Below are 26,013 nucleotides of genomic sequence, written 5' to 3'. Positions count from 1 at the left end.
TTTTTCTACTTGAATTCGCCTTGCGACCTTAGTTGGCCTTTAAGTCTGTCCACCGTGGCGGGTGAAATCCTTTTGATGAAAGTTTATCACCCGGTGAAGGAAGAGCCCGCATGTTTCCAGGGACGTTCAGCTTTCTGTGAGGCGAGTTCATGCGGAACTTAACCAAACTGGACCTCACTTTCCCTTGTGCAAGTGATTTATGATCGTGACAAATCTAGCCTTTTTTTGTACCTTAAAATTTTACCATAAAACTTTATAACGGATAAACATCAATAGGCTCTTTGTTAAAATACTAAACTAGTGCCAATTAACCTGTCATTTATTATGTTTATTTGCATCGTTATTTTTATTTCGTTATTTCTGTTGGCAGGATGGAACAAAACAACCGTCTATTTTCGATTTGAAACGCTGTTTTATTTCCAGATCCTCGAATCTGTTCGAAAGTTATAGATTTGGACCTGAACGATAAAAGAACGCCCAGGAAGGAGCTTAAAGGGTCAATCAAAATGCACGGCGTATAACATAACGAAACGCCTCTCGAATTAAAGAGAAGTTTCTATTTAAAGAACACGGAGTTTGTCAACCGACTGTTCAGTGCCGAGAAGCTTCCTTTCATAGGCGATCCATTTCTTAGGAGACAGGTGGAAGAAAAATGGGCTCTGGACATATTCGTCAGATATCATGGTTTAAAGTTCAAAAATTTATAAACAAAAGATCGACTTGGAAAATCATTCTATACATTTTGGCAGTAATAAAAACCGGGCTTAAAAATCTACTCAAAGGCTATCAAAGCCTTAGGCAGACCTAAAATCTTACGATGTGACTGCGAACGACGACTATTTCAGTTTACGACACTTATTACGAGCAACTGTGCTGACTTTTCTTCCCATATACACAAACCTTTCTCAAAGGTTTTTTTTTATCAAGTTCATTTTTAGCTTCCCTCCGATGAAATCAACCAAATGCTTCAATCACTCCGCAAACCTTAATTGGTTTTATTTCAAAATGAGACCTTTCTGTTTTGTCATTAATTAAAGATTATAAATTTCCTTTTAAATAGCAGTAAAAGATAAGTAGCCAGTGCAATTTATTAGAATGTATTCTTCCTATTTCTCTGAGAAATTAGGGTTTGCCTTAGACTTAAATAAATTTTAATTAGACAATTAATGTAGGTTGTGTATTAATTTTCACGATTAATTAATTTATTTATTAACCTGTAATAATGAAGCTTGTTATAGTAAGTCTAGGTTAAAAAGATACCACTGAATCTGCCCTGGAACTAACTCAGTATGGAATTAGATTTGTATCGTATGAGAGTTATAAAGTAAAACAAAATTGGACAATTAAATTAAGTAATACGGTTTTAAAGTGAACGTCAATAGCTGGGAAGAAAAATTTAATTTAAAAATGGTGTACCGTTATAAAATCTGTATCCTCTCACTCGTCACTTCTCTAATATATTTTTTATTTATCTCCCCCCCCCCAAAAAAAAAAAGATAGTAGCACGTGGTACAAAATATACTGTTCGTTGAGTAAACTTGTTTTAGTATGTGAAATATTATCCCAAAAATTTAATTTGATGTGTCTAGTGAAACCATCCGACTTTTTTCCCCTTCGTACGTAAGAGCAGCAATACATCAGTAGAAATAAGACTCAGCCAGTTTTCTGCATAACGTAACAATTACCCCAGAAGATAAGACAAGTCTTTCTTGCGAAACGTGACATCTCACACAGATTGAAACGTGTTTTTTTCCTCTCTTGGTGATATAACCGCAGCCGGAATTCGACCATCGATGCAGAAAACAGCGAATTGCGGGAAATTCATTCCCCTCTCAATTGCCGATTAAATTCGACAAGGATATTTACGTTCTTCTGAGAACTGGTTTTTTTAGTTTTCTTTTTAAATCTCTGGATGCGTAATCTTCAACCGATCGGTCATACTAGGATTAAGCAATCCGGCAGCTACTGTGGAGTTATTTTCTCTAATAAGCAGGAAAGAATCTGTACGAGCATAAAACTGAAATGGCAAATCCCCCTTGATGAAAGAGTATCCAATACCCAAAACTTGTCCCATGGACAAAATAGTCGACTTTAAACAAACCCAAGATGTAAAAAATAAACCACGGATATAGCAGTCATAAAATCAAATGCTGAGAACTCATGGGTCATTCTCACCATAATCTTTTGAATTTGAGGTTCATGCAATTGAAAGCGGAGCCCTATTCAATCTCAACAGACCTAAGAATAATTTAGGGTCCAAGTTACCAAAGCCTGTCTCAATTTACAAGATCAAACAAAACAAGTAGGGTTTAACGAATTTAGCAGTCGTAAAATCAAATGCTAAGAACTCATGGGTCATTCTCACCAGATCTAAGAATAATTTAGATAATCATTTAGGCCCAACAGTCATCAAAGCCTGTTCTCTTTTACAAGATCAACCAAAACAAGTAGGGTTAAACACTCACCACTGAGCTCATGGAATTTTAGAAATTAAAACATATAAACAATAATCAGGATTTTTGGGCAATCAGCAATGGGTACAGAATTGAAGCAAAGGAAATCTCAGAATGCAGAATAGAAATCAAGAAGCGGCTGAGAATTATGCGGTCTTAATGCACATCTGAAGATTAAGTCATCATAACATGTCAGATTCTGCAAAGTAGTAAAAAACCCAAACCAAATTGATTAGTATGTGATATCTTAACCGTGTGAACTTATTTTCAAGATTCTTTATCAGGTCGATATATTTTATTGAAATTTGTGGGCTCAGGTAAGCTCGGCTAATTATATGAAAAACCGTCTTGTATTGTCTTCAGGGCCTATGGCAAATATTCACTGGCCGTAATTCAGCCTGTAAGGTCTCTGGGGTATTTATTGCCAGGGAAGTTGTTGATATTCAATGGTCTGCAGATGCCGGCGCCACTCTCCATTTCTTTAATGAGTGCACCATCCTTCCAGCAATTCAAAGTATGAGGAGAATCGCCTGTGGCGGACAATATCCGGGAAACGCCCTGGATATGTGACATATTCGTATAAAATTTATTGTGATTTCACCCGTCCCTTATTGTATTCGTTTGAATTTAAATTATCAGGCAACAGCGTATGTGCTAAATATTTATAATTCCAACCCGTCCGAGACTGTTTATTATTATTGTTGTTATTTTCATTGAACGAATAAAACTATTAACTATAGATAATTTTCTATTATGTTTTTATTTGCTTTATTAAATGTAACTTTAAAAAAAGGGGGGGTCCGTGGCCGCAACGGTTTAGGCGTTGACACGGCGCTCATCAATGTAAGGTAAAGGTCCTGGGTTCGAATCCAGCGGTCCTGCATTCAAACCCGACAAAGGGCGCTGACACACGGAGCGGTTTTGACCGAAGCGTTTACCGCTTCGGTTTTGCTAGGTTGTGACACACGCAGCGGTATGATGTGCGTTTTGGCCGAAGCGGTTTTGTTTTCTCTCAGTTATTAAATGTATCCTATAGCAGTGCATATAAGCATTGAACGTCGCAAGGTTTTGCAGTTTGTTTAACAAGTCCTGTTTAATAAATATATTGTTCTGTAACTGTATGTAACTTCGTGTATTAGTTACAGCCTTACAGACTATTCCCCCATGTAGTACTTTTTTTTTTCTTTGATGAACATTCCATGGAACTGGCTACAAAGTGAAATCTCACAGTTATCTACACACTACGTCTCGTTCGGTTTTCTTTTCTCTATGAAGTTTTGAAAAATAGTCTTTAAAAATAAATATTTAAGTTGATTTATATTTAACTGGGATCTCGGGTAGCCGAGTAGGCGTGTCAGACTCTCGGCTTAGATCCTGCAGTTGTAGGTTCGATTCCCGTTTCGCTCCCCCCAACAAAAAAAAAATCAATCCTCTCTGATCAATAAAAGTAAAGTAATTCCTGTTCAGAGTCAAGCAAGGTTTAAACTACTTTTCATTTTTCATACTATAATTTAAAAGGCACAGAGCTGGGATTTGAACGAGGTCCCCTTCCTCCTCCCGATAATATTCAAAACAAAATCTTTATTAAACTAGTTACTACCATGTATCACCGACAGTCATACGCATACTTTGTACCCGTAAAGCTGTAGAAATCATTTAATTATAAGGTGATGTACTTTCAAGTAGTTGTAAAGTTAAAAGAGGCCCTGGAGGAAGGTGAGTTCGTTTTAAAAACGGTTGTGTTACTGTACAGCACCGTACAATCTGTAAATACTTAGATTCCTCCCCCCCATTTTTAGTGGTGGTTAAGTATCAATATGTAAAGCTTAGGCGTCAGGAAGTTGAGAATTAGCTAAAATTCTATTATTTATTAATCTTATTGAACTGGCATTGGCCCATTCCCCATGGAGTTCCCATGGATGAAGAGATACTTCTGGTGTCTGTTGTACTATCGTTGGAAGAAGAGAATGGAGAAAAAACACAGGAGAATGTGGGTTCATCCAATTGTCGAGAAGAGAAGCGAAAGAGGGCATTTTAAGAATTTGTTTTCAGAGATGAGGAAACACCCTGAAGAATGTTTTAACATTACCAGGTTGTAAATGGGCAGTTTTGACGAGTTACATAGTAAAATAAAATGCCGCATTACAAATTTTTTTCTCCACGTCTATTTTTTGCATCATAAAAGTAAATTAGAAGACTGACAAACGAACAACCCCTCAAGAAAGTGGGGAACAAACAAGAAAAACAGCTCAAATAAACGCCACGTGTGTCAGGGCTGATGCAATACTTGGGTACCACTCACCGCCAGGCGTTTTCAAAACCGACGCGTTGGGTCGTCTCCGCCACCGACCGACTCGGTTTGAAAACCGACAGGCGGTTACGACCGCTACGTCTGTCAGGTTAATGCAACAACAATGAACGACTCACCGCCTCGATTTTTCTCGCGATAAACGCTTCGGTCAAAACCGCTCCGTGTGTCATCGCCCATACTTACAAATTATTATTATTTTTTATTTTTATTTTTTAACAGTGGCACCCTGAGGGTTTATATGACCTATGCTGTTGCGAACCCTCGTTAAAAAAATAAATAACTTTAAAAAAACTATACTGCCTGATATAAATCTACTGTGATATGTATTAAGTTTTTGGAAGGAGCACGACGTCCTCAGAGATCTTTCCATAGTACACGCTGCAGAGATCTGATATTTCGCCCCCATACCTTTATCAAAGGAAAGTGAAACACGGCGAAATAAATAGGTGGTTGAAACAAGAGGGCGTCTTAATTATTGAATACCGCGAGTTGATTGGATGGCTACATCGAATGATATTGATTGATGCTTGGGCACGCTCTTCGATTCTTCAAAAGCGATGCTTATTAAGCGACTGTGAAATCGTGTAAAAAAATACGAATTGCACACAAAAAATATAAATCATCAAGTTTTTTATAACATTGAGACAGACTATTTGTCTGGGGGTCTTCTACGATATGATGTTTGTTTGATGTTGACAAATTTTGGTCGTGTTTTAATTGCACCCTTAATTTTTCCTTAATATGAAGGGATTTCCTTTAAAATATTTTCATTTCTCTAATTACCTGGAATCCGATCCCCAGTGCATGGCGTAGATTTTAGCCAAATGACCCCGAAGGGTTCTCCTCGTCCGCATCTGTATCCGACCGATTGGCTCCATGTTGTTCGTCGCCTGAACAAGGCTTGTATCGCACGCCGCCTTTCTCGCATCCTGGAAAAAAAATAAAAACATTAGTTTAATAATATGTACTACAACCAAATAACTTCTTTCAATTAATTAATCTTTATGTACGGTTTTGGTTGAAATGAAAAAATTAGTGTCACAAGCGGGATTCGAACCCACGACCTTCGACACCAACTCCCCATCTCAACCTACAACCTTTCGAATTTTCCCTCCTCTTTGCCATTTTTCAAATGTCTTGTATAATCAGGATTCGATTCAGGAGCCGAAGGTCATGGGTTCGAATCCCGCTCGTGACACTAACTTTTTCATTTCAATCAAAACCTCACATAAAAAGATTAATTAATTGAAATATGTAAGAATGTTTCTTGGGTTTCTTTTAAGAAACTAGACAACTATCTAAATCATTTTTTTTAACGCAATTTAATAATAGTACAAATATTGTAACACGTCTTGGTTACTTTTCACAGTTGGGTTGAGCTTTCCCACGGCGCAAGCTATGGGAAAAGTCCCAGGGAGATGAGAACAAAATTTACATTTTATAATTAATATTAATCTCGATCGGTCAATGATTTAATTAATAATCTGACATAGCTGTGCAGAAAGGAAACAGTCAGCTTTTACAATACATTATTTTATGAGTACGCCATGCCTCGCTGCCAAGGATGATGATGCTAAACAATTTAAACTCTCAACTTTCTGAAGTTTCAATTAGAAAAATATTCAAATTCTACTCTTTTTTTTATTTACAACCATAAACAAACGATAAAAGTACATAAACATACAGAAAAAAAGATAAAATAAACATTTTAAAGGAAGACCCATTACTTATAAACCTTTTCTATATTTAATCATATTTTCTTTTTTGTTTTAAAAACAAATTATCTGTATTTATCTCCCAGTGCTACTTTTATACATTGACCTCAATATTTTTCCTTTCATTGTTATTTCAGGATGTATTTTGAGCTATTATATCGACTCTCTATCTTTTTTTTTTCTTTTTAAAAAGCTAGATTACTATTCCATTTTAAAGTACAATCAGGGTCTCGTTTAACAATTAGAATTAGGGTTAGATTACCCAAATTTCACGCATACCCAAAATGGACAAAAAATCGCTTTGTAAAAATAAAGAAGACCTTATTTCAAATAAGTTTTAGCTGGACAAAACCAGAGGTTTATTGGAAATAAATGAAATCATCAGCAACAGACTACTGAATCCGATTTAAATATTTTTTGTCCTGACATACCTAATCAAACAATGCGTATATTATCCAAATGTTTTGGTTTTTAAAGAAATCTCGATCGTAACTTGTAACTGTTTCCCTCTACCTATGCCCTCCCTCAATTTTTCCTTGGGAATTTTTTTCTATTATATATTCTATTATATATATTCTAGTTACCACAAGCCATTTCCCCTCCAATGTAGCCATATTGAATTTTTTTAACGGTTAAATAATAAGCAGCAAGTATGCAACAAACGGAATTGTGTAATGGACTTACGACGAATTCTCTTCTTCCCACGTTACTTAGGTTTATATTTTGTTGTGCTTATTAATACGATGTTCAACTAATATGTTTTGTATGTGAATGTTCATTGTTTTAAAAACGCATGTCCAGGGTTAATGGCCAGAAAATCAAAGCATTAATTTAATTAATTTTGGATGAACTAGAGTGCTAAAAATGTATCTTATAAAAAAACTATACAACTTCTATAAATTTTGGGTATAAAGACTAGCTACAATTTTAATAAACGAAATAAATGCTTTATTATGGAATATAGTTTGATTTAAAACCTAAGGCACAATTTCAGGCCTTTTGGCAATTTCAGATTTCTGCCACGATCCCAACAAAATAATAAAATATAAGCGCTCCTAAAAGCCATTAAAAGTAATTATAAAAGTTATCGTTTTATTTTAATAACAGGTGAAGTAAAAAATTTAAAAAAGACTGTTATGTACCCATTAAGCACACTTGAATTAAATTGTTACTTTTTGGGTAAAATAAATTTTGTACGTCAATTTTTGTTGTCTTGCCAATGAACTGTTTTCCCTAATAAAAACCAAAATGGGCGCATTGCCATAAAATGAACTGTATTTCTCGTCTTTTTTTTCATAAAGAACATAAAAATAATACTTTGACAATTTATATTTAGTTCTAACCCTACAATTAAGCTCTTACTTTGAAATTCGGACCAAGTTCATTACATTTGGTATTTATGTGACTTGATCGTTTTCCGCCTATTTTATCTACCTTTCCCCTGCTATGGCCTGGCGGAAGTGTTTAGGCTTTTCGCCAACCTCAATGGTTGGTTTTCTTATTATTTTGTCAATAATGATAACACTAAATTAAGGAAGAAATTATTTATGTAGCTGTTGCCTACAGAGATTAAACGTAAGTGCTGAAAAGTAACTATACTTTACTTAAATCTGGGTTACGCCTTTCGGTAATATTACTTTTTTATTCCGTTCTTTTAGTCAGGCATCGAAACAAACAAAAAATAAGAAAATGGATTAATCCGAACAGGGTTTTAATAATTTGCAGACGTAAGACGTTCTGCCTAAAAAGTGAATAACAAATTATTTTTGGGGTCACCACAAATTTGTGAAAAGTGCCGGAGAGATGTCCCTCTGCTTCCTTTAGTCCGTGTATCCTTTTAAAACGGAATCAAATATAAACAAAAAATATTATAAAATGAGTATAACAGAGAGACATTTGTTTATTCCGTTAACATCGGCCCCGAAGCAGAAAGATTCTCAGAAGGTTCACAAAAGCTGGGGTCATCTTGAACAAAACTAGCAATAAATCGCCACGATAAAGGCTTGGGAAATGGTTATTTCTTTGTGACTACAGTAAAAGCGAAAGGGGGTTCGCTGAACTATGTATATTTTATGTAGGTTTTTTTTTTTTTGTTATTGTTTTGCGATTTTATAAATAAACAACTTTTCTCTCACTTCCTGCCTAACTTTTTATATTTCTTTTCGCATCCTCTATTGTTCTATAAATTTATTTAAGGTGCTCGGTCAAATATTTCTAATTAAAGTAATTAATAGAATGATTTTTTCAAATGGATTCGTATAGGATAACTTGTATTTTTTCGTACTTTATTCCTTTTAAAATATATAAAGGATAGATAATTAAAGGCACCTTTACTTTTGTTTTGATACTTCAAGGTTCACCTAATATTGTTTGGACACTAGGTTTTTTTTTTTTTTTTTTTTAAACAATGGATACCAGGAACTGGAGGAGTTCCCTCCTGAGCACTGCAGCTGTACAGCTTATTTATCCCTGGCTCCATTTTTTGGGGGCTCGCAACACAAGTGTGAATTTGAGCCCCCGGTGTGCCATTCTTCCATCGAAGAAACTCACTTTTGAAGGGGGTTGGGACCAAATTCAGGGTCGCTGAGATCTGATCCACCTCCTTCCATGATTCAATTGCGACTACCGGTCCCCTTAGGCGTCAGAAAAATTCCAGAGGCGACGGTAGGGATCGAACCCACGACCGCGTGATCTACTAGCCGAGAGTCTGACGGCTTAACCACTCGGCTCTACCGCGGCCCCCTGGTACTGATTGCTACTTTAGTTTCAGGGTATCGTAAAATTTGATCGATGGTATTGCCAATTGAGTTTAGATACTTCTGCTACTTTTGCAGTGTTGTGGTACTTCAGGGTATCACTATATTTATTTCGACACTTCAGGGTATCGTGACTGGTACTGATACCGCAGAGCATTGCTACATTTCTTTCGATACTTCAGGGTATTCCTACAGTTGTTTCGATACACCAGGTATCTTCTTTCGATACTTATTGGTTACGCTACTCATATTTTAATACCAAATCCCTGGCAATATATCCTGTTCCTCTTGCCCTCAATTACTGAGTTGGTTCTGATCTTATCTTTTAACCAATTTAGCAATTGGATGCTAAAAACAACTGCTTGGGTTAACGTCGAACTACTTATTGAATGTGACTATGGTTAGGCAAAGCACAATAATACTTTTCATCCAAGTGCAACCACAGTTTATATCATGAAATTAAATAAAGGATAGTAACATTTAAATGTAGAACAAATTTATTATTAATTTAATTATTGCATCTTTCTAGTTTAGTATACGTTTTACTGTTCAATTACAAAGTTTAGAAGGGTTTTGATGGACTTTTATTTAACATAAGTAGGATTCTACCTATATAGGTATGAATATGTAATTACATGGGCCGCAATTGACGAAAATCACACCCTCAACGTAAAAAAAGGGCCACGTTGCGACGCAGTTTTTTCATAATTATGCTTTTCAACTCCCCTACCGACTGGTATAAATATGCTTTTATGTTCGTCTGTGCGTCTGCTGGGGCGGCGTCGGCCGGTTCAACAACAGCCCCCTTCGATGGGTGGAAGGGGAGAAAATCGCCTTAGCCGACAGGCAGAGGGGTGCGTGAGCTTGGAGGATGGTGGCGTGTGTGTGTCTGTGCGTGCGTGGTGTGCGGGATGGGCTGGGCGGACTAAGCCCTAGTCAATACTTGTTGCCTCTCGCCGACCCTACAGGTTGTCAGCGCGGTGGAAAAGGGATGACGGATTTTTAATTTTTCCCCCTTTCCGACATACAAAAAAATCTGGAATATAACAATTTCTGTAAAGAAGGGAAATATGAAATTTCATCCTCAAACAGTCAAGCGCCAGTTTAAATGAATTATTCTAGACACCTTCAGTTATTTTTATGGAAAAATTTAATTTAAAAGCATATCTTCTAGGTCGTAAACGTATTTAAGTTGATTTAAACTTCAACTAGAACTAGTTTTGCCTTATTTGTACTATTCATTCCAGCATTATTTACAAAAAGTACAAATATAGTTGAAGAAAGCCAGTTTTAAAATCCAATTAAAAGGCAACCTGTAAAAAGTTTAGACATAAAACTGTTTCCATCCGTAATCCGGAAGAAAATAACTCCTAAAAATAGACTCAACACTACACTAGAAACGCTTCGAAGAAGGAAAAACCAATCGATTGTGGATTCTTACAAAAAGAGCCGAATCACATTAAGGAAAAATCTTGTTTAAAGTAAAATCTTGTTTAATAAATACAAATTGACATTGAAACTCGTTATTAAGATTTTATTTGCTTCGAATTCTGAAATAGACCAGGGCGACTAAATGTTTCAATTACTTCACAATAAAATTTTCAACCGTTTACGAGGTTGCAAATTTACCAATGTGGCACCCAAATGTCATAAAATAATAGGCTAAGGCTACAAAATTAGATTAGCGATTAATAAAAAAATGAAAATACAATTTCTATAAATTTTGGTTATGCTTCAACGGATTTTAATAAAAGAATGAAATGCTTTATTACAGAATGTAATTAGATTTAAAACTTACAGGCACAATTTCAAGCCTCGTGACTATTTTAGCTTTCTGCCACGATCCCAATAGAATAATAATAAAATAAAGCAAAATATAAGCTCTCAGAAAAACCATTAAAAGTAATAACGAAAGTTATCGTTTAATTTTAATAATATGTGACATTTAAAAAAGTCTATTATTTACCCAATGTATGTCAATTATTTATTATGCTAAATTGTTACTTTTTGTGTAAAACAATTTCTAAGTATATTTTTGTTGTTATGTTTTGCCAATGAACTGTTTCTCCCTAATAAACCCCAAAATGGAGCATTGCCGTAAAATTAACTGTGGTTTTTTTTTTTTTCATAAAGAACTTAAAAAATAATACTTTAGCAATTTATATTTAGTTCTAACTAATTATTCAGAAATCGTGAGATGCGGTCTGGTGTGATGTAGGTTTCAGAAAAACATTTTCTTTATCGTGCCAACGTTTCGATCTTTATTGAGATCATCTTCAGGGCTCAAAGTGTTTGTCTTCTGTGTAATTGTGCCTTTCTTGCGTGTCGTGTTGAGAGTTCTAACCTTATAACTAAGCTCTTACTTTGATTGAAGTTCGGACGAACTTCATTACATTTGGTATTTATGTAACTTGGCCGTTTTCGAACTTTTTTTATCTGCCTATCTCGCTGGTTGGCCTGGAGGTAGTGTTTAGGCTTTTCGCCATCCTCAATGGTCGGTTTGCTTGTTATTTTGTCAACAATGATAGCACTAGTTTAAGAAATAAATTATTTATGTAGCTCTTGTCTACAGAGAATAAATATAGGTGCGGGAAAATATCGATACTTTACTGATATCTGTTTATTTCGCCTTTCGGTAGTATTACTTTTTCACTCCGTACTTTTAGTCAGGCATAGAAACAAACAAAAAAAACAAGAAACTGGATTAATCCGAACCGGGTTTTAATAATTTACAGAATAGTCGATCTGCCTAAAAAATGTACAACTTATTTTTTTGGGGGTACCAACAAATTTGTGAAGAGTGCCGGAGAGATGAAGTGTCCCTCTGCTTACTTTAGTCCGTGTAACCATTTCAAACCGAGTCAAATACAAATAAAAGATATAAAATGAATACAGGAATACAACAGAAAGACATTTGTTTAGTCCGTTAACATTCGGCCCAGGAGCAGAAAGATTCTCAGAAAGTTCACAAAAGCTGGGGTCTTCTTGAACAAAACTAAACTAGTAATAAATCGCCACGATAAAGGTTTGGTAAAAGGCTATTTCTTTGTGACTACAGTAAAAGCGAAAGGGAGTTCGTCACTACATTTGAACAATAAACAATGTAACAACTAAAATTAATTTAAAGAAAGTAAATAGGGACGTCGGTGGCCGCAACGGTTTAGGCGTTGACACGGCGCTCATCACTGTAAGGTAAAGGTCCCGGGTTCGAATCCAGCGGCCCTGCATTCGAACCGGACATACTTACAAATGGGCTTTTTTCAAAAACACCGGCACCCTAAGGGTTGATACGACCTCTGCTGTTGCGAACCCTCGTAAAAAAAAAGAAAAAGTAAACACACATAAGAAACTGTTTCTTTTATGTTAGTTACTAGTTTCGTTGGTTGCAAGGTTAAATTAAAACGTTTGTTTCTAGTCTGAATAAGTACCACACTGGCTCTTTTTTTTAAAATAAATTGTTATAAAATATTAATGACTGACGACCACTTTTTTAACCACTGCGTTAACTCACCTGAGGAAGGATTAAAATAAATCCAAAACGTTGTGGATAAAAACTGGTTGTGGTTTTTTGAGATGACCTATTATCCCACCTTCAAGAAGGAAGAATCATAAGGTTAAATTAAATATGGAAAGGTGTTTTTTTAGAGTATTGAAACTTTTGAGACTAATTTGTTGTTTTTAAATTTACACACAAGCACCGGTAGAGTAATTTTTAAAATTTTTCCCCAAAATACATCAGGAAATAAAATCCAGGCAGAAACAAAGAACCAACCTACTCATATTTCTAACGATTTTTATTTTAACCTATCCGCCTGTGATTTCAGGACCATCAGAGAAGGATTAAAAAAAGGTTTATTGAAGTCATTATAATCATATTTTTCACTGTAATAACTAACCCGACCCCCTCTGGACCAGAACCTGTTTGGTAAGCTTTGTGAAGAATTTCATGTTATAATATGTACTATTTCCGTATAAAAGTCCAAATGTGTTGACAATTTAAAAGGAAAAAAATTCAAAATGTTACCTCGGACGTTACTTAAATCGAGAAGGGAAAAACTGAAGAGCCCCTTGCTTGGTTATTATTCAAATCTTGAACGAACGTTGAATAATTTTATAGCAGAACAGACCTTGATATTTAAAAACTTGAAAATTTCCGGCGTATTTTTCCTTTTAGCCGGTGTACCGGAATAAACTAATATTCTTACGTACATTAAAACATATCTACGAAAGTATGTAGTGTTTTTGAACGTTCATAGCTCATTTTCAATCAGCCATGAGTAAAAGCATTATATTCGTTTTTTAAAGAAAGATAAGAGCATCATGAGAGCAAGAGGACCCTGTATTGAAAGTATCAACCCCCAATGCGCCCCTGAGCCCTTAAAGACGGCTGGTTCGAACAGAAATTTTAATTAATTACATCCGATTTTAGAAAGGGAAAATGGAATCGAGAATGCAGGCCCTATCTTTGCAAGATGGCGGTGATATTGATCGGCCGTGTCAGCGGCGGCTGCCGGGGGTGGAGTAGAACCCACGAGAACACGCACAGCACACCCGGCATGCTAAAGTCGTTTTCGACCGCATTGCACTGAACATTTCGAAAGGGGAAAACAAAAAAATCCCAAGACGATCGGACCTCGGAAAGGGTATTTTTAGACGAGGTGGCAACGCTCACCGAGCACGATTTTGCCTCTGGGGTCCCGTTAAAAGTTTCAAATTTTAAAAATTTAACGCGTACAAAGGCAATAAAACATCCAAGCATGTTCTAAACAGAAACGGAATATGTAAAATACAAACTCCCTAGTTATACATGTTGAAAAAGATCGGCGTCGTTAGGGTGCTGCAACAAGTGGGATTGATAGTCGTGTAGTAATTGTGGGCGGGGTCATCAGTCCAATTGCACCCCTTCTTTCAATCACTCTATTAATTTTACGATAAGTTTTGTTTCGTACGATTTCGACTGAGGAATCAAATTCTATAATATTACATAAACAACAGGGCAGCTGTCTTATATGTACAGATTTTCTGAAATTGGGTTCAGGCATGGAACAACGTAGCGTTACGCAACGCCGTCCCGTGTCATATTTAGACGCTACACCGTAACTATAACATAACACCGTCCAATCTCTTGTGGCTTTGCGCTTTCGATATGCATGGACGGAACTGCATATGCAACTGTGCTTTAGTTTTAGACAGAATGGACTGATTTTTCTCACCCACATGTTTTTTTTTTGTTTTTTTAAATCCATCTATCATAACTTTACAAGATTAGTATAACGTTAATTGATTGTATAGCAATTTTAAAAAAGGATTCCCAACTACGAATTGCAACTACTAGCCTTCCTTAGACACAGCCAGTAACTTCTGTTTTCCAATTTACGGCATAATTATATTTACTCACAAACTCAAGTAGAGAACGCGTACGACAGGCAAAAGCAGAGAGGAAAGGAAGAACATAATGATCGGAAACGTTAAACCTTTGAGTTCCCACCTGTTAATCCCAAGAGGAAATGTCAAAATCTAAAAGTAATTGATTACACTTTGTTCAATTATGCACGGTATGCAACCATAGTTTTTGACGATTCTCCACTGGTTGTAGGGTACCGAAATAACACGTAATTTTGTCTTGCTGGGTATATTGCTTTAACCATTCGTGTGGTAAGTGTAAGGACTGAGGGGTGGAACGCGACAGTGCTGCGCACATGCTACTCATCGATGTCCTTTTCGGATGCTGTGCGATGATGCTGAGTTGCGCGTCGGTGCTGCGTTACGCACCGTTGCTATTACCTGTTTTTCCTTGAGTCGGCTCTACTTGCTGTGTGTCGCGACATTTATATGGCATGGGTGAAAAATCAAATTGGTATTTTGCCTTTTGACGGAATCATTGGTTCCACTCAAGAGGAAAGAATTGCAAAGAAGCGCAAAAATGGACGGAATTTGATAGAATCGTATCTCATGATGTAAACATGTTTGTGCAGCACAGAAAACACTACATTTCAATAATTTTGATAGGCTATCGAGATTTTTTCTGAAGTGTTAGTGGACCGAAGGAAGCGGGGTCCTTGTGCTCAAGTCAAATCTTATGATTTTCTGAACAAGTTCCTAACTCATTAAACATCACTCAAATATCCAAAAATAAAATATTTATGTAACCTAACCCTGAGATAGAAAAAAACAATCGAGGGCCACAACAGAAGTACTGTACTCTCCAAGGAATTGCATAATTACAGATAACGCTTGAAAAATCAAGGTTTTTTTTACTACATTTGTTTCTAGGTGCTTTCCTTCTAGTTTATTCGACAATGCCTTGAACTACCTGAGGTTAAATGATAGCGTTTATCCCTTCGTTAAAAACCGTGTCAATGTGTGCTGAGGTGTAAAACCTTGCCAGAGATGAATCGATCCCGCTATTTCTTTGGAGGTCACCGTTCTTGACTCATTGTCGGCTCGTGTGCCAAACACGCCCAGAACATCGTGACGGCTTTGACCTGGCGTGGTATGCCGAATTAAGACTTGACCGATGTTGAAAAATGGACCATTATTTGAAAAAAGAGGGTCGAATAAAATTTGACTGACAGGCATGGACATCCTTGGCATGGATGATCCTTTATACATCTTTAGTTTGGTCGTTTCAGATCCACCTTCCTATTCACGCAGACCAGGATGATGAGAGAAGAACCAAATTAGGGATTACCTCGGACCCCAAAATGAAAAATTACCATGTCATATTGCAGAAACAAACTATTTGACGACACTGCAGGGTTTTTCATTATGGTTTCGTATAACAATCAGTTTTTAATCTTGTGAAATATGTACCTAAACCACCGTTGTTGTTAATCAATAACACCATCGGCCGAATGGGCACATTCCTCCACCGTGGCGAAATTATTCAGCTGAATCTCCATCAAGAGTGATCAGCGATTAAATCTTTCATTGGAACTGTAGATCGAGTTTGAACAGCTGAAGGAGGCTTTTTCTTTAAATTATTGACTTTTCTATTTCACACTTCATACACAAAACATTAAAATTATCATTGAAAATTTACCCTACACGAATAATCCTATCGAGAAAATTTCACGATTCAGTTTAGGGGATTTTGATCTCGGTCCAAATTAAATGAGTGTGCCTTAGCGACTAAATTAGATATGACCCAAGGGGCGTGGAGCATATAAACAGTGTGGTTTTTAGATTCGTAAACTGTTCCGCGAACCAGAGAGCACTGTAGTTACTTCCCAACTTTCTCATTTTAAGTCTGATTCCCGATTCACTCCAAAAATGGCCTTGTTTAAACATTACTTTCGCCTTTTTATCACACCACACACAAACTGCTGAAAAGGAACAATAATTTGTTTGAAAAAAGAAAGGAAAAATTAATTTAATTTAAAACTGTGGCACTAATGGCCTGAGATATAATACCACAGAAACAAACCATAATTACAACAGTGAACAGCTTTTATGAACACGTGTGTACGATAAGATCGCTATTACAACGTAAGTGCTTCTTTTTACCAAACACTTGACAAAGAGGACAGCTGTTCAATGTTCGGTCAATCAAGTGGACAGACAAATAGAAGGAAAAGGCGCCAGTTATTACTCTTTCTATGAACATCTACAACAGGGAGAAATAATCCGAATATTTGTTTAGAAGAATATATTTCCATTGATCCAGAACCAGATCTGGAGGCTGTCGGCGTTCGGGTTAAAAAGTTTCAATCCGATGGAACCGCCTCCTCCCCAGAACCGCGATACCGCAGAGGGATGAATAAGATATCTGTTGATCTTTATCTCGTCATCTGTTGATATCTGAACCTTAAAACCTCCGGGGGCACGCAAGTTTCGACACGAAGAATAAGTCGTCCAGAGACACGGAAGGGAAGCATCCCGCGTAATTCAGCTCCAGTTGGAGGTGTCCAGATTTTAGTTTTCACGTTTTACTTCCAGGTTGGGGATGGGCTTGGTCAAAGTAAAACCATCTCAGGCGACTACGGGTACCTATGAGAGTGGTGACTTCCCCCCTTCTTTGCGCTGATGAAGTCTTCTGGGTAACTGAAACTTTACCCCTCTGGTTATGATTTAAAAAAACAGTCGGTAATAAAATTTCCAGTTGGAGAATTAGTCCCATTAACTGATACGGACTGAATGAAGATTGATAAGAGGTGGCCACATGCCTGCATATAGTATTACCTTTAATTTGGTCTTTACCGATGCGTTTAGGCATTTCACCTTCTTCAGTGGACTTGACACGCCCTGGTATACTCTTGACGAACCATTGAAGATGGCGAAATCCCGAAACGCATCTGACAGACCAACCCACCGAGAATAGGCAGACCAAAAGATCGTTATCGACCAAATTACAAGTTCATCACACCACAGACACCACCATATCCACCGGAGGGGACTTGTTTGTATTTAGGGTAGTAAAGGAATTTTTTTTAAATCCCTTAAAAAACTAAAATGTGGGGTGAATCTTCAGACCATTATACAACAATTTAACAGTAGAAAATTGCTTTTATTAAATGCCAGGTAGTACAGCAGTAGCAATATAACAAAGTAGAGTATAATAGGAATGGAGTCTAAGCCACTTTATGTAGGGAAATAGTAGGAAGTGAAGAAACGGAGTGAAACCTGTAGGATCTCATCTTATTCTTTTGATCTTTTGAACCCCAGGTTATGGCCTTTTTGAGAAACTGTGGGGATGAAACGCTGTAATAGGAAATGAAGAAACACAGCTTAATACATAGGATCTCACGCTACGGTGTTTTTGAATCCCATATAGGGATATAGTAGGAAATGAAGCAATACAGAAGAACTTATAGTATTCATGCTACGGCCTTTATGAGCAACATACTGGGATGTACCGTCGTAGTAGGAAATGATGAAACACAGCGAAATCTATAGGATCCGATCCTTTTGGAATTCTTTGTAGGGATGTAGTAGGAAGTGAAGAAATACCCTTCTATAGCATCTCCCTAACCATCTCATGCTATGGCCTTTGTGAATCCCATGTAGAGATGTAATTGAAAGGGATCAAATACAGAGGTAAATCTTAGGAACAAATGTTAGGCTTACATTGTAGGATATCGACTTAATTTTCATACAAAAGCAGTGGGTATCAGAGTGGACGCTCAAATGGCTGCAGGTTGAAGGGGAAAGCGTGAAAGGTCAGAAAAAGAGCAACCACGAGCAGAGGGGCCGGAGATATTCTCAACTATTTGTCCGCTCCTATACTTCCGACATTATTACTGAGGATCTCATGCCCCGGCCTTTTTGAAAACTCTTGAAGGGATGTAGTAGGAAGATTAAAAAGAAAAAACAGTAGAACCTACAGGAACTCAAACTCCGACCTATATGAACTTGTGGGGTTGTAGTAGAAAGTGAAGAAATACAGAAGAACCTATAGGATCTCATGCCTCGACCTTTTTTAGACCCTTGTCGGGATGTTGCTGTTAGAAATACTGTGAACATGTGAGGTATACAAGTACGCGAGGTTTTGCATGTTACCCGAATGATTACATCGTGCCTTCTTCAGTCAAAAATGTTAGTAACAAGCGATAAACACGTGAATCTTTTAGGGTACATATTTATACAGGTGAATCTCAAGACATATTTCAAAACCATATTTTTTAAAGTTCAAACCATACGTTTAAAAAAGTATATGTCACATCTCAATCCCTTCAGATACTGAAATACAATCGATCTATCACGCTGCAAAACTATATTTAAAGTCTTATTTACGTGTGGCTCCCGAATGACCCCGTTCGCGACGGGCAGAAAAACCGCCCGACTTATTGATCCGCAATCGGTCAATGAATAAAATTGAGTTCGGCGTCGAATAAGCCGGGAAAGTTGGTGGGGTGAGTAACCAGAAGAACCCAACTCGTGGCACGTGTATTTAATAAACTTCCCCCGAGCGTAGACGTGATCTACCCGATGTAGGGAGGGCAGCCAGCCACGGCCACACCCTTCTCCAACCCCCACTGAGTAAACCTTAACTCAACCCGGTTCCAAATTGGATACACGGAATGTGTCACATATCGCACCTAGGCTCGTAAACGTTACGATTTTCCCGAACCCACCTCATACAAATATACACGACTTAATAATTGTTTCGAAGTTAAAGCACCCATGGTTTCATAAAATACCTCAACAGATTAGCCTGTACCTAACGGTAACTCAATCAATAAAAGCATATTGTTTTAAACAAATATATTAAAACCCTTCACAAACCTCTTACGTCTTACCATAAAAAACAGGAATGTTGGAATTTATTAAAGATTAACAGTATGAACATTGTCAAAATGTACGGCCATAACGACTGCATTAACTATTTCTATCGAAAATGCTCCTCATTTTCCACCAGATCATCCATAAAAAAGAATCACATCAGTGATGTCTATCGATGAAAACAATTGAAAACAACAAGCGAAGGATAATTAAATTTAATTAATATATAAGTATGGGGATTTTTCTGTCATAAAATTCTATAACCATCGAATTTGAACTCAACAGTGATAAACTGACACAGTGTTTAGCACAAAAAAGCTTATTTCAAAGAGAGATTAAATTTAGCTGATCATGATGTTAGTATGTTTCTTCTTCTTGGGATTAACTGACAATTAAAATTACCATGTAATATTTTAACTAACTTCTTTACTTATTTATTTTGTAAATGGTGGGTGGCTCTACTCACAGATTTTTTGTTGTTCTGTGTTTACAAAAAGTGAATCTGCATACTCACCCCACCTTGTCTTTTGAACGGACCCCACAAAAGAAGGGGGAATGTTACGGATCGGATCCATCGTGTATATTAAGAAAGCGAGACGTAACGAAAACCGTCCAATAAAGCATAAATGTTTTAAACATGCTGGCCCGCAGATAGCTGAACGTAGCATAGGCGCCAACATGTCTGAAAGGTTATATCGATTTCTACCCCGACCGGGTAAGCTCGCCGAGGGATGCTGTCACTTCGCCGGACGTTTTCGCCCCAATTTACGTAATCGCCAATTATTTCCCCCTCCCGTCTTGATATTTTCCAAATAATTTTTTTCGATTTTTTTTCCCACGAGATAAAAGGAACACAAAAGGGACAAATGGTTGATGAGGTGCAAACGGAAGAAATAGGATATCAATGAAATATGGACAATAGTTATATTACTGTACGTAAGATCAACATTAATGTACAATTACAAGAAAATCAGACAAAAAGGAACAACGTAATAATAACAGATTGGAAAAAGCCTAAAAATATACTTCGTACAATCTGGTGAGCTTTTCAAGTCTTAATCACAATAAGAAGGATGTTACTGACTAAGGAATGCCGAAGATGAAACGTGTACCACGAGCTCCCAACCTGGTAGACATGTGGTGTAAATCTATTAATCCCCACAAAACCATGAGTCCGCAAGGAAGAGGACGATAGGAAGCCCAAAAGTTCCCAACTTAAACGGGATACAGATTCCTTTCTCCAAGGAAGCCAAATATCTAGGGATCACCAAACCAGCGTCTCATATGGAATCCACATATAATTAAAACTACAAGGAGACAAAATTGCCTGGGAAGGTGCAGACGGCCAAAAGCTGGGGATTAAACCACGAACTGACCCTATGGCTCTACAACTGTGCCTTAAGACCAATGTTGACAGGTCGATGGTGTGGTGAACAAAGACTTTACAGGCCAAAGGAATCAGGCTATTAAGTGGGACCCAAAGACAAGCTATCTCATTGTTACTGGATTCATGAGCAAAACTGCGGCCTTGGAGGTGTGGTTAAAAATTCCACCACTCCATATTTTAATCCAAGGAGAAACATCTGCTCTGAATTATAAATGGACAACCATCTGCAAGATAGGCCATGTCAACAAACAACGGACGAAATACAGGCAGATGATATATTAGGCATGCCAATCGATACCACTACTCCAAAATATAACTTCACGAAAAAGTACAATACCGGAACGGGGAGAGTGCGCCAAAGGAACTTCTCTAAAAGTAAAATCCTACTGCTTGGCGGCTCAAAAACTAATAAGAGCACGGGAGTTGGAATCTACGGGATGAATCCGAAATGACTTTAAACTTAGGTAAATATGCTCCAGTTATTCAGTATGAAATTACACACTGTACCAGAGAAACAAAAAAGCTAGAGCCACTTTCCCGGAAAATACCCATCTTCTCAGACACTCAGGCAGCACTTAAGGCATAGCCTCTGCGAGATGAGGTACAAAAAAGAGGAGCACAATAGATCTATATACTCAGGTCGAGTGCGAAAAGCCTTGTAGCCGTCACTTTTTCCCTATCCCCCTAGTCTACGAGATACATTGAAACAACATTTATTTCCTTAAATGTATTAATGCCCTGTTTACCACGCCATTAAGTCAGAGGAAACGAAACTGTTCAAATCGGAGATAGATTTTTTCCAGATGTCAGACGAGTTCTACAGGGCCCCTAACGCCCGATCCTTAAAAGTTGTACCAACTTCGACCGAAAATGTTGAAAAATCCAATTTCCTTCGAAGAACGGCACACATTGAATTATAGACAATCTCGTCCCTGCTATTTATACCGTCAATTTATGACGGCACCTTTGTAAACACGACACATACCTTGAACCTTATATTGACGAGTTGGCCCCAAAGAAGAAACGCAAGGCACGATGCATAAGCAATCGGCGATACTTAGAACTGTCACAATGATGACGTGCCTGAGAAAGACTCCAAGACACCTGTCAAGACTCAACACGAAAACACCCCTTAATCAGTTCCTAACATTTAATTTTTCACAGGCATTCCTGCGGCAAACCGGATGATTATCTTCGCATAATTTGGCTAAATTTTATTAACAGGTTAGAGAGAGTTTTTGAAATTTAAACATCCGCTTATTAATCTCCAGGGAATATCATTCCGCCATTTTCAGAGAAGTCTGCTTTCTCTTTGGATCTTCGTTATGTTGGCCCCGTTGGAGGTCGAGATTTTTTCCAGTTATATGCTGTTCTTATGTTTTGTACATGGAATATCTGGATTATCACAGATCAAACTGCTGACACCAAACATGTTAAAACAAAACCTCGAAAATCCACAAAAAAAAAAAAAGTTAAATTGGCGGTCTTCTCTTGTCTTTTCACATCAGAAAGTTAACCACCCCGTTCGAAAATTATTATAAAGTTGACAACATCGGAAGCTAATTCAAAATCACGAGCCGTAATGAGAATAAACAATGCTGATAAACCGACCGTGAGAAACAGCAGTACTTTCGGCTGATAACAGTCCTTGAAAGTTAAAACACTAGCTTGGTTAGGCATGTTTTCAACTTAAATAGGTCAAACAATCAATACGATTGACAACAAGGTTCCAACTAAAAGTACATTACAAAACTCTTCCATTATTAGTCGCTAAATTGTCAGTTGAAGTAATAAATTTAAAAAACATGTACGCAGCAAGCATAAAATTTGACACTGCATGCATACCCACGTACGTATTTCGAACTTTTTCATATCAAAAAGTTTGGAATTGTAGATATATTTTCAATTTTGTTTAAATATTAGATTTCACTGACACTTTAATTTTTTAATTACACGACAGTACAAAGGGCAATGAGGAATTTTGAATTGGTATAAAGTTCAAATTTCAAGCAATTATTCGAGCAATCAATTGTTAGAAATATGAAATTATTGATCGATAAAAAAAAATTAAAATTTAAAACTATTTAGAATAGTCTATATTATGTAATATATATTGTTATATTAAATAATATAAATGTTTCCGTAAAAATGTAACTTTATAAGACAATCTGAAATACCAGAAGAATTTAGAATTGGGGTTTACAATTTTTATTTCATTATGGTAAAAATTTTCATTTTACAGGCATTTTTGAATTTTGGAATGGAGTTAACCCATAAACCAAAATTGGCAAAAAGGGCCTCCATAAAACCGTGAAACCTGAGATAATTGAAATTTCAAGGCCAATAAAAAAACATCAACAATATATGTAAAAATTTGGATTACACGTAATTGCAAATTTACTGGACAAAATATAATTGTTTCATTTAAAAGTTTCAATTTACTTGAATTTTTAACTTTTGATCAGAAATATCTGAGGCAATTCCTCAAAGGAAATTTAAGAATTTTTGATTATAAGGAACATTGATTTCATACTCCCTTTTCGTGACAATGCAAAAATCAATTCTAGAGCAATTTGAAAATTTGTTTCCTTATTAAACATTCGATTTGAATTATACCATTATGAAACGAGACTAAATTTTCAAAGGATTTTAGGAATTTTTTTTCTATCCTAATTTTAAAAACACATTTTGAAATTTTCAATAATATGAAATTACAAATTAAAAATATGTAAATTTGGTTTCATATCTAAACTAACAAGACAACCAGAAATTTCGAAGCAATGTGGAATTTAGATCATTTCATGATTCAATTTTGCATTTTTTTTAAATAATTCACTTACAGCCTCTCTACATATCAAAATGCATATTACAAATATGTGCTGTCACGGGCATTACCGTAGGGCAAAAGGAAAGTTTAATCTTTGTGGTTATCGAAATTAGTGATTAAGTAAGGATTTTTCTGAGGAATGTTGACTGGAAGGATTGAATGAGCTGGATATTGGATAGTTTGGCAGAACACCAGTTCCATTCCGTATGTCCAAAGTGATCGCAATAATATCTTGTGTAGAATTAGTTGAATTTTGACGGTCAAAGGAGATTTCGGCCCTAAAATACTTAGAAGTTGTACAAATCTTTTGCCAAGTCGTGTTATTGTGAGGAGGGACACTAGGTATCGTCCTAAGTATCTGAACTGAGTGAAAGTCGGTAGCACCTTGTTACTGATGTACCGTACAGGGCAAGTCACGTTACGTTTTTCCTCATTCGTTATTGTTCTCGGCTTTTTGCTCTATTCCTTGGAAATTGGAATATGCTTGGATAGGATTCGGGTTATAGGACATAATCGTGGTGTCATCCGGCAATGTTGGTGATGGGATGTATAAAGTCAGCAGTATAAATGGTTCAAAGGATGGGACCAAGAGCGATCCCATTTTGGGACGCGTCAGCCTGACTGTCTGATATCGGGGCACACGTTGCCGCACCTTTGAAGCAGCTGTCAGTTAAATAGGATTCACGGATGAGGTAATAAGTTGTGGGTAGATAGCGTTTATACAGAATGCCTTCTGTTAAATTGATGTCTTTGAGTCTTTTGTATGGATTCCACTTCAGCCTTCTGTCTAGGTATAGGCCTATGCCTTCTGTTAAGTTGAACTCTTTGAATCTTTGTAGGGATTCCATTTCAGTCTTCTGTCTAGGTATAGGCGTGAGTATCTGACTTAAGTAGAAGTCGGTACCACCTTGTTAATGTGGGGGTGGGAGGCAAAACCATTTTTCAATTCAATTAGGCTTATCCAACATTTTTACACCAGGGTTTGATAGCTCAAGGAGTCTTTGTTGTCGAAGGTTACTTGGATAAGGTTCAGAGCCATACAGGATTGGACCAAGAATGCTCCCCTGTGGGACGCCAGCCTGATTGTAGAGGATGTCTTGTGTTACGTTGTCTCTTAAGTCTTGTGAGAAGATTCCACGTCTCTCTAGGCATAGTCCAAAATATCTGACGTGAGTGGAAGTCGGTAGCTCCTTGTTGATGCACAGTCGAGGACAATACCATGAATTATAACGTAAATTCACATTCGGTACATTTTTTTGTAATATATAGAATTTTTAATTTTTATGACGATTTCCTACGTAAGACATTTTAAGTGAATATGTAAAAGGGCCGATTTATATTGCTGGTTCGAGATACAATTTTCAATTTGAAATCCAAATATGAAATTTTGAATTTATCATTTTTGTATAATATAGGATACTCGATTTGAAATAGCGATTTGAAAATATGGTCTCATTTTGAAAATTTCAATTCGCTCTCGAGAATTTCGAGTCATTGAACTGTTGGCAGTAGTTTGGCCAAAATCGATCGCATCCGGTCCGCGTCCATGTCTGACAAGTTGAAAATTGATTGGAATCGAGGGAAACAAGTTTAGAATTTCGACGTAGGCTCGGCCCCGTCCGTGGGAGCTATTGTCATGATAATTATGATATTCGTGTATAACTGGAGTTTAGCCTAATCGTGTTTTACGTGTTTTTGAAATTCTATTCGGCATAGTTAATCGGTAGCGACATTAACGACATTGTCCCCCCAGATGTAGCTATTCATAAACCGAAAAAAGAAACGACGAGAAAAACAGCATAAATAGTTTAATCGTGTGCTGAATTTAGCGAGTATGAGCTCGTATTCTATTGTAGTCGACTTGTCGTCCATGACACCTGGAGGATGGACATCGTTCTTCTCACTCCCGTTTATATAAATAATTCTTAAGGTTTAAAGATGAAAAAAATGTGAAATTATTTCTTTCTTTTGTATTTAAGCAAACTGAATATCGATCGATGTCCATGTTAAAACAATAAAGCGAACGTGCTTTGTCACGGTGTTAAAGACTAGATCGGAAGAGCAAAACCGTCTGAAATATTTTCGCCTTCCAGAACATTTTCCTAATGGCAAAAATAGAAACTTTCATCGGAAACGCTTGTTAACTATTTCAAAACCGTGGCAGTGATGGATTGTTGACGTCACTGCTAGCGGCTGGCTAATCTCGCCAAGTTATCAAAACTTGGATCCATTTCTGCTTTTAACTTCTTGTTCGGGTGATTCATGTCGAAAATAGTGAAAAATTGATCAAAAATCGAACACTTCGTTAAGCCGAATTCCGTCGATTATTGCGCGTCCAAATCA

General features: G+C 36.9%; 1 protein-coding gene across 4 annotated transcripts in view; it reads right to left on the bottom strand.

The window, feature by feature from the left end:
- LOC106662232 (guanine nucleotide-binding protein G(I)/G(S)/G(T) subunit beta-1) overlaps positions 1 to 26,013 on the bottom strand; it is a 64,736-nt gene that overhangs the window by 11,111 nt on the left and 27,612 nt on the right. For all 4 annotated transcript variants that reach the window (XM_014386143.2, XM_014386145.1, XM_014386144.2 and 1 more), the window contains exon 3: positions 5,548 to 5,693. In XM_014386143.2, the coding sequence (XP_014241629.1) occupies positions 5,548 to 5,693 (146 nt within the window). The remainder of the gene's footprint in view (positions 1 to 5,547; positions 5,694 to 26,013) is intronic.

Source organism: Cimex lectularius, unplaced genomic scaffold, assembly GCF_000648675.2.
Source record: "Cimex lectularius strain Harlan isolate CLEC.00 unplaced genomic scaffold, Clec_2.1 scaffold106, whole genome shotgun sequence".
Classification (NCBI taxonomy): Eukaryota; Metazoa; Arthropoda; class Insecta; order Hemiptera; family Cimicidae; genus Cimex; species Cimex lectularius.
The sequence above is the reverse complement of the archived record's forward strand: the minus strand, read 5'-3'. Positions and strand labels throughout refer to the sequence as shown.